We start from the raw sequence: 10,219 nt of genomic DNA, 5'->3' as shown, positions 1-10,219 counted from the left end.
TATTCCATCAGTGATTGGCTCCTTAGATAATATTGGCGTTTTCAGGCTTCAGTGCCCTTTTATGATGGTTTAGGTGACAAATGACAACGACAACAGCAAAGTTGGTATTATCCTGTGTACTTTAATTCCTTCTTTTGTATCTGTGCTACTGACTGTAAGCCAAATCGGCCCTCAGGGATATTGAAGTCTGGTGAAACAGGTTTTTCTTGCTATAATCATTTCTCTTGTTCATACTGGCCAATTAGAAAATTCCTTCATAATGCACTTACAATGTAAGTAATCCACAAGCCTCCTTCTGTGCAAAAATGTATTTAAAAGTTTACTTGCAGCTAATATGAAACTTCAGCCATCCAAATTAGTCAAATCGAGTAGATATCTTTCAACGTTACAGTCTTTAGTCCCTCTTCTTGTTACTATACTTCCACCGCAGCTCAACTGGGAAACACTGTCCGAGGAAACACAAGGAGGGAATTTGATGCTAAAAATACTGCACATGTGGCAGATATCCACTTGATATGACTAACTCAGGCTGCTGAAGCCTCATATAAGCTTCAGATCAACTTTTAAATGCATTTTAGCCAAAATGACTGTGTTGACACACTGTGAATTTTGGCCCTCATCACTTACATCATTTAAAGCTTTACTCTACTCTAAAAATAGGACATAAATATAATGTGTGTAACCAGCCATAGTAACACCTGGTTTCAATGTTAGAAATACTCAATTGACTTAAAAATGTAAACATAAGACACCCATATGTTCGATATATGTTCATGTTCTTCATTATCAATTTTGCAAGTTTTTCTGATCAACATACAGCATACAAACAGCTTATTATCATGCAGCTTATAGTAAATTTGCAAAATTGTCCAAACTATTTACAAAACAGACCATCCGTGTAAGCACTGGAGAATCCATCCGTGTGACTGCTCCTTGTTTGGCATCAGGGTTTACAGTGAATGTTGATATGATCCCTGATTATCTGATTTCTGGCCCTGCTTCAGCTATTTTCAGAAAACTGGATGACTAGATGTTTGGCAATCTGACATTAAACATGAATACGATACACAGAATAACCTGACAACCATCCACAATTACTTTTCAGCTTCAGTCATACATCAGCAGAAAAATATACAGGTTCTGGATGCCTTGCCTTGTACCAACATGTCAGATAAACCAGTTCCTGTGCCAACAAGAGCACCTGTGATTGCAACGCATTCATTAGAATTTTCTAAACCCAGGAAAATCCCTTTGTGAAATTCAATAGGCTACCTTTTGTTACTGGTTTAACTGAAACAAGAGATGGACGATGTTTGTCGATGTTTTACCACTTCAATACACCTTTTTTTACTTTTATTTAGCTGGTGCATTATCTCCAATGAGCATGAAGGCTCGTTTTCATCAAAAAATGTGCTTTATGTACACACTGTTGCACACAATCATATCTGTGAGTACCTGCCCTGGACAATCACAGTGGCGGTCCAGCAGTTCAGAGTAAGGTTACCTCAACAGTGGGCATTTCAGCATTAGGTAATGAGAGAAGGGCGAAACTCATCAACTTCCCCACCCACGTTTATTTTATTGAAGAATGAAGAAACAAGTACCAACAAGTATGGAAGAAATATTCGGATACTTCACTTCAGTAAAAGTAGCACTAGCACAATTTAGAAACTGTCTGTAATTTATCCTATTTTAATGAAAGTATTATCAGTATCAAAAATAAAAGTATTTGCACTGCAGAGAAATTGCCCCTACCAGAACTACTATATATATGATAATTTTGTATTATTTTTATATCATGGCTGATGCAAGCAGCATGTTATTGTTATAACTGGTCAATAGGGAGCTAATTTTAATAATCTTGCAAACTGTTGGGTCATATTTTATAAACTGACAATATGTTTTGTGTGTGAAATATTAATCTGCAAAACACCTATTCTCTCTACAATGTAGTGGAGATTAACTTTATTATCATTATTATTATTATTATTATTATTATTATTATTATTATTATTATTATTATTATTGCCCCACAGGGAAATTGGCTTGCAGTGTATGCCATGTGTGGTTTGTAGTCATGCATGGCCTACATCCTTCATAAAATACATAAAACTACTACACAGCACCGTCTAGCTGTGCTCATGGAGTAGAAGTATAACGTAGCACCAACCTATGTGCACCAGAATAGAATAGAATAGAGTAGAGTAGAATGATGTCATTTCCCTGCTTGATCCAAAGTGATCTTAATGCCATTATGATCTTAGCTTATAGACTTAGAATGAGACCAAGATCATCTTAACCTCAAGATCGTATTGGGACATGAGCCCTGACCCCTTCACCGACCTTAGGCTAATGTCTCATAGTAAAACCCTAATATAGATGTTTAACTTTACGCATTTGTGTCATTTTACTTTTAATCATTAAGAAATGACAGAATTATTCGTCTAACAATAGTTTCTTTCATCTTACACCCTTTACCATCTTTGTAGCCGTTTGATTGGTGGAACAGTTTGATTGATCGGTCTGCCGCCCAATGAAAGAGGAGGGGCGGTCAAACTAGCCAATGAACCTCTCGTATGAAAATTTGCAAAGCGGTGATTGGTTTAAATCCAATGGCAGCGTAAATTCGGGTAAGTCCCCCGGTTAAAACTGAATGGAAATTTCCAGTCTGCCTTACTCGTAGCTATATTAACAGACACAACCGGCAAGACGGACGCTACGGAACTCAACTAAACGGCACGAAACGAACTAAAAGAACCACTACAAGAGAATCTTGAGGTGAGTAAAATGATTTCCAATTATGCAATTATGGGTTTTTAAAGTCACAAAGTTGTCCTTTATAGCCGGTTTGTTTCGTTCTCATGGACGGTATTGTTCTGAATTGATAGCTTAGCTCACGTAGCTAACCAACCGTTAAGTTAAGTATAGAAGTGAAAGCAACGTCTGTTAACCGTTAAGAAACAACGCTTTCCCTCCTTATTTCTATCCGTAACTTTAAACCCAAAACCTTAGTTTTCTGTGACGGAAGATGCTTAATGCTGGACTTTTGCTTCAAATGAAATAAAGGGTTTGCGTTTTGCTACAAGAGGAACAAAAGCTCTTTCTCGTTGATTTTGCATTATCTCCTTAAAACACTCTTACGGCAAAGTGATGCTTGATTTGGGGCACCGGCTGCTCGCATGTTACTTGGAAATTTAGCTCTTTATCAGTATGAAGAATGTATGAAAGGCGGTAATGCCCATTTATGGTGTTCCGGTATGTGAGCTATAACACGCCCACCGGTTGTACTACTCAGATTGCAAGTGTCAGTCATCCTGCTGCATCACGGTCCCGTGACTCTGAGGCACAAAGATAAGCCAAAGCCTGTGCTGTGGGTGGGGATAAGCTGCTAGATACACCCAATCTGTGAACAACCAGGAACCCGCCTTTACATATATATATTCTTAAGTAACTCCAACCTTTCATATCTGTCTAGGAATCTATTCATTGACTGAAGAACACTTGGACCTACACATTTCTTCGTTTCTTAGTGACATTTCCTGTCCTTACTTCAAAGTCATCATGTCTCAGCAGCAGATCAGGTGAGTGTCATATATCATATATTGTTATATTTCTCCATATAGTATAAGTGGACAGATGTAAACTTTCATTGGTGGCACAAGAGCTGAAACAGTTAGTTGATAAACAGAAAATTAATTGGTAGCTATTCTATATTACTCTGTTACAGCTTCTCAGTTGTGAGGATTTGCTCCTTTTCACTGTTTTTATATAATTTAGAGCTGTTGATTGTACTAAACAAGACATTTAGAGAAGTTACCCTAACCTTTAGGAAATCGTGATTGACATTTTTCACTGACTGAATGATTAAGCAAAAAAAATAAGTGGCAGGTTAACCGATAATGGAACAAGTTGTTAGTTGCCCCAGTTGGCATTTGGCACCTCAACACCACAGCTAGGGGCTGCAACCATAACTTATTTTCACTATCAATTAACAAATGGAGAAAATGTCCATTACATTTTTCCTCAAATTGCTTGTTTTGGCTGACCAACAATCCAAACATCAAAGATATTTAATTTACAACAGAGAATTATATTCCTACCTTCATCTTATTTTTAACCATTTATTGTTCACAATGTTAAGGGTTGATTTTCATAACTGAGTGTTTGTTTTCCTTTTTGTCGACTCCTTTCAGTCTCCCAGCCAAGCTCATTAACGGCGGTATCGCTGGCATCGTTGGTGTTACTTGTGTGTTCCCCATTGACTTGGCAAAGACCAGGTTGCAGAATCAGAGACGAGGTCAGCAGGTCTACAAGAGCATGTGAGTATTTTTAGTCTTACACGACACACTCATTCTCTCGTCATTACACCCACTACGTCCCCTGTAAAATCCAGTTCTATTCTTACTAATCCCACACACACAACATACATCTGAGTGAGTAGGATAATGAGTGACATTCCTGACTTGATGGGTCATGACTAGTGTTCAGCTTCCTCACTCCTCTCCAGTGAGATGGGCCAAACACCTTTTAAAAATACCTTTGAAGGGTGGAGATTCCCATTTATCAAGTGGAGCCTATGTTTCCTTAGAGCAGTCACTATTCCCTAACCCACATTCTCGTTAAGTTGTTAGTGGGTTTAAATAATTAAGTAAATATTTGTTTCTTTGCTCCACTCCTTTTTTTAAATTAGCCTTACTGATAATGTTTTTCTTTGCTGTGTTTTCTGTAGGATGGACTGCCTTGTCAAAACAGTTCGATCAGAGGGCTACTTTGGAATGTACAGAGGTAAGATTTATACACATCTGAATATAATAACCAGCGGGCTAGAACATATAGAAGTGCTACAAAAGGATTAAATGTAGGAGGGGGGGGTAAGATTTTTCTCTGGTGAGGTAGAACAGTGATATAACTACTGGGTGCACCTAGTCTTTACTGAGCGTTCAGATACAGTGTGTTGTTGGTGCTTGATTTACTTAGAAATATGGTGATGAGTTATAAAAAAAGAGAAGTGGCCAAAGCTGTTAAGTGGTTTTTACTACTTTTACCTCTTCTATGTATAGACGGTTTTAGTAGCCTACATGCAGTGTATGAAAACTGAAAAATGTACTGTTTTCATTATCAGTTCATTTATTGCAATGTAGAAAAGAAGTAGTAGAATCTTAATGTGAGGAAAATGGAGGCCTTTAGTGTGGGTCTCTGCTTGTGTGAGGAATGCTGTTTGTTTGCATCTGTGTTTTTCATATTACAGACTTGGGTCCCCCTGGGATATTGAAGGCTAGCCGATAAGGCGCAGCCACGCTGGAGGCAAATCATTAAATGGTTCTTACAATATTGCTCTACTTAAAACTATAGGCACACTGTTTTTGTTTTGCCATCTATTCGTTCTGTATTTTGACTACTCGTCAATAACTTCTTGGCTGTCTCTATACTGTCCTGTCAATTTCGTTGTGGATCCTCAGTTTCTAGACTATGGATTGTGCCTTTTGCTGACTTTGGTTGATCTTGTAAATGAATCTGTGGAGAACTTTTATAATAGGATGTTTAACTGAAATGTAAACAGTCTCACAGATTAATTTTTAAAGTTGACCTAAAGTTTGTGAACACAGTACATAATCAAGGATTCGGTCTGTTCTTTCACTAACATCTCCTCTGTCATCTGTCGTCTGTTTGTTGTCATTAACCTACTTACTGACTGGTAGCCCTCCTCTAGACACACAGATTTCCTTTCTTGAAATTTTCTCCACACATAGTGGACCCTGTGATCATAAAATAACTCACTTCATAGACTTGATGTTTGCATTCCACTCTGGACATTCATTAACCTCCTGATTTCTTTTCCTTGTCTTATGTTTTGCTTGTTTCTCATTTTCCCTCTGAAACATGTTTTAAATGTAATTTCTCGATGTAATCCCCCTTCATCATTACGACTGAAGCTTTTGACTTGTCTTTTGTGTACGTTAGCTATACAGTGGACATTCTAATGTTGTAATGATAACGGCGGGGAATGTTTTGTACATGTGCTAAATGAAAACTTGATTGTGGCTTCAGTGGTAACTGTGTGTGGTTTTTTTTTCTTCAGGTGCTGCTGTAAATTTGACCCTGGTTACCCCTGAGAAGGCAATCAAGCTGGCTGCTAATGACTTGTTCCGCCATCACCTTGCCAAAGATGGGTAAGCAATAATCCTCCTTATGGAATAATCTCATGAAAATACAGTATCTCGTCAGTTGCGTTGCATAATATTTCTCTTATCTCTTATCAGAAAGGGCCTGACAGTGGTTAAAGAGATGCTGGCTGGTTGTGGTGCTGGTATGTGCCAAGTCATTGTCACCACCCCAATGGAAATGCTGAAGATACAGCTACAGGATGCCGGCAGACTTGGTAAGAAGATTACAGTTTATGTTGACTCTCTTATGCATAATAATGTGTTTGTAACATCTCGAGTAGGATTTAGAAATGGTGGCACATTTTACTCATATCCATTGTGTGTATATTTATATATTTTGTCTTTTGTCCAAAGCGGCTCAGCAGCAAAAGCCAGTCATGATGTCTCCCACCAAGCTTGTGGCCACCAACACCATGCTCAGCCGCTCCTACAACTCCGGCACGGTGGTCACACCACCTCGAGCTGTGTCAGCTACACAGATAGCAAAGGAACTTCTCCACACTCAGGGCATCCAGGGGCTCTACAAAGGTCTGGGAGCAACACTGATGAGGTACTTTTTTTTTTTTTAATTCCCTGTTCAAGAGGAAGCAGATGTGAACTTGTTACGACTGTTTACTTTGTATCAGGTTTCCAGTCTGAAACATTTTGTGTTTGATTTATTTCAGGGACGTTCCCTTTTCTGTCATCTACTTCCCGTTGTTTGCCAACCTGAACCGCCTAGGCAAACCCAGTCCTGAGGAGTCCTCACCCTTCTACTGGGCTTTCCTCTCAGGCTGTGCAGCTGGATCTACCGCTGCAGTGGCTGTGAACCCATGTGATGGTGAGTGTTGAGAGCCATGATGTGTTTTGTTGTATGAGCAGCAACACTGTGATGTATCTGGAGTATTGTCTAACTGTTATTTCCTTTCTCTCCAGTGGTGAAGACGAGACTGCAGTCACTGAACAAAGGGTCCAGTGAGGAGTCTTACAAAGGAGTTGTGGATTGTATAAGGTGAGATAGTCGAGTCATTCACTGTGTTACATAATGGCTTTTTTTTTTTTTCTCCTCTTTGTGTGCCTAAATAAATACGTGTATAAATAAACCCATCCCGCTGTGTCTCCACAGTAAAATAATGCAGAAGGAGGGACCCTCTGCCTTCCTGAAAGGCGCCGGCTGCCGAGCTCTGGTCATCGCACCTCTGTTTGGCATCGCGCAGGTTATGTACTTTGTTGGTGTTGGAGAATATATCCTGGACAACTCACCTCTAAGCCTCCTGTCAGCATGAGACCACTTCGACGTGCTGGCTGGATATACATGTGACATTCTGAGTGTAAATGGATGGAACAAGTGGCAGCTACATACATCAGTTTACAGCAGAAAAAAAAGAAGAAGAAGAAGAAGAAGAAAAAAAAGAAATGAGACAGTCTGGTCTGACCAGTCAGAAAGGCTTCCGGGTTTGAAGACTATCACCTACCATCTTCTGTATGGTCTGAAAGCTGTGTTGCACTTAAACACTTTTGTGGCTTATTCAGAAGGCTACTGCCAACGTTTTGCAGTTGAAGCTATTAGCCTTACTGGGTTGAGGGACTCAGAGTTGCAGTGTTATTCTTTCTTTGTCCCTAGACAGTCCTGCTGTGTTTCCCTCTGTGAGGGAGGGGAGCTGGGAATCACTCCATCTAAGAGACAGACCTGTTTTTGTTTTCTCTTCCATGCTATCCCTTTTCACATTATTTTGTATGTGTATGCTACAGTTTTATTTTTGACTTGCTGAATGCAGTAGTTTGCAGTTTTTTTGTTTTTTTTTTGTATGTGTTTCTTTCTTTTCCAAGCTGTCTCATGTTACAAAACCCTCAAGTTGGAACAAATGTTTCAAGTGAGGGTGTACATTTGGGCCCAATTTACACCATTTATTTCAAAGGGATCTATTTTTTTTTTTTTTTACATACATTTTCAGCAATAACTGAGTGTACATGTTTAATTTTACTGATCATGAACCTTCCTACTGAAATGGGACCATACGGTTTACTAAACCATGAACAGTGTCCTGATAGATACTTGATATTAGCCCTACAGTTGTTTAGCTGTGAACCACATTCTTTGTATCCTAATATCTGCAAAAACTTGAGATGCATTCATGCACATTATATAGATATATATGTATGTGTTTGTCCACATAACCTCAGTTAAGATATTTACATATGCATACTTTTCTGATTTGACTCCTAATTATCAGCCGTCTTTGGTTTATGCCTTAACAGAGCAGACTGACATTTCTGTCTGATTCTGGAGAAGCAAAGCTCTCGGCCAAAAAAAAAAAACATTATTACCGTTACTGTGAGCATGTGAAAAATGACTGTTACCATACTTTGTTTTTTGTGATGGCTTTTTGTACATACAGTGTGTATATATGTATATATATACATTAAAATTTGCAATGCACTCATTCTGTGTGACTGGATTTATTGACTGCACAATAAGAGACACTGCATGAAGGATGATATTAAACACAACCACAAATGGCGGAAATGAACTATGTTTGGCTGCCATTTTGTCACAGACACTGTTATAACTTGTCTACAACACTACAGCTGAGACGACGGCACACAGTCTGTAACAGGCAGGAGCAACAGTTTTTAAAATGTACTGGAGCAGAAATGTCAATTTCTATAATCAGAGCTTTTTGATATTAACAATGTGCTTTATATTTTTGGTAAGTTATCAAGGAAAATTCCAGTTTGACAACTGTACATTCATACAGAAGTCAGTGTTACATAAGCCTGCACCCACCTGCCTTAGCACAGCCTGTCAGTCCTGATTAGACCCTCCCACAATGTTATACAACTCTGCCCTGCAGGCCTGTACCTCCCTTTTTTTTCCCTCCAAGCCCCTGCATGCAGAACAAAGTGTTTCAATATGGACTTTTCACCATTATAATATTCTATTTGGTTGATATATCGTGAAATAATACATGAAAGTTTAACAGATTCCTGTGCTTAGTCCTATGTTAAGTAAGGAGAAGAGAAATGCCAGATTGTTAATGCATTAATGACATAACCTACTTGTAATATTTTAATATTTCCTTTGTATAGGAAAATCATCCACCATCCGACTGTTCACCCATTCAATCCATTCTTGACTACAATAATAAATCCTGTGTTTAAATGTGCACCTGCAGGTGTTTTTGAAGCTTTCAAGCACATCTTGTGGCCGATGTAGATGGAGTTGCTCAGTGTGTCTGTAAGTGAGTTGACCCTGTGCTGAATGTCACATATGATTTTGTGTCTTTGTATCTTAATATCTGCAAAAACTTGAGATGTATTGATGCAGGTTTACATGCAGTACTGTGTAAATGTTTTAGGCACTAAAAGTAAAGTGAGGACGCTTTCAAAAATAATGTTATAAATAGTTTTTATTCATCAGTTAACTTCAAAGGTTCAATAAAGAGAAAAAACCTAAATGCAGTCAATATTTGTAGTGAGCAGCTTTGCCTTTAAAACAGCATGAGTTCTCCTCGGTACACCTGCACACAGTTTTTCAAGTTACTTGGCAGTTTAGATGTTCCTTCATCTTGGAGAACTTGTCACAGTTCTTCTGTGGGTTTAGGTGTCTCAGTTGTTTCTGTCTCTTCATGTGATCCCAGACTGACTCCATGATGTTGAGATCAGGGCTCTGTGGAGACCAAACCATCTGCTGCAGGACTCCTTGTTCTTCTTGTCGCTTAGTTTCTTTATGACTCTAGCTGTATGTTTGGGGACATCGTCATGCTGCAGAATAAATTTAAAGACTGATCAGATGCATCCCTGATGGTATTGCATGCTGGATAATGTGCTTGTCCACATAAACTCAGTTTAGATATTTACATATGCTTACAGACGGCAGATGTAGTTGCTCAGTGTGTCTGTAAGTTCGCCTCATCTTGAGTGTCACATAACAAAATTTAGTTTTTTGCATATGCACTGGTGGTGCAGCACTGTGTTGCTACTTTGCACGTCTGCCATATCTTGTTGTCGAGCCTGCACAGAGCCTACGTGTTCAGGAAACTCACCAACCACAAAATTTACATAAGTGAAACTGC

General features: G+C 38.9%; 1 protein-coding gene across 3 annotated transcripts; it reads left to right on the top strand.

Moving 5' to 3' along the window:
- Nucleotides 1–2,629: 2,629 nt before the first annotated feature.
- Nucleotides 2,630–8,587, top strand: slc25a55a (solute carrier family 25 member 55a). Of its 3 annotated transcripts, XM_067586719.1 has the most exons (10): nucleotides 2,630–2,778; nucleotides 3,476–3,581; nucleotides 4,194–4,319; nucleotides 4,730–4,785; nucleotides 6,080–6,170; nucleotides 6,261–6,379; nucleotides 6,519–6,714; nucleotides 6,830–6,984; nucleotides 7,080–7,155; nucleotides 7,270–8,587. In XM_067586719.1, the coding sequence occupies exons 2-10, from the start codon at nucleotides 3,562–3,564 to the stop codon at nucleotides 7,427–7,429; spliced, it is 999 nt and encodes a 332-aa protein (XP_067442820.1). In that variant the 5' UTR covers nucleotides 2,630–2,778; nucleotides 3,476–3,561; the 3' UTR covers nucleotides 7,430–8,587. The 3 variants fall into 3 exon arrangements, with proteins under 3 accessions (XP_067442820.1, XP_067442821.1, XP_067442822.1); XM_067586721.1 differs by lacking the exons at nucleotides 2,630–2,778; nucleotides 3,476–3,581 and adding an exon at nucleotides 5,249–5,319 and having other exon boundaries at nucleotides 4,234–4,319; XM_067586720.1 differs by lacking the exons at nucleotides 2,630–2,778; nucleotides 3,476–3,581 and having other exon boundaries at nucleotides 4,226–4,319; nucleotides 4,730–5,319.
- The last annotated feature ends 1,632 nt before the right edge of the window (nucleotides 8,588–10,219 follow it).

The sequence above is a fragment of the Thunnus thynnus genome, chromosome 4 (assembly GCF_963924715.1).
Source record: "Thunnus thynnus chromosome 4, fThuThy2.1, whole genome shotgun sequence".
Lineage (NCBI taxonomy): Eukaryota > Metazoa > Chordata > Actinopteri > Scombriformes > Scombridae > Thunnus > Thunnus thynnus.
The sequence above is the reverse complement of the archived record's forward strand: the minus strand, read 5'-3'. Positions and strand labels throughout refer to the sequence as shown.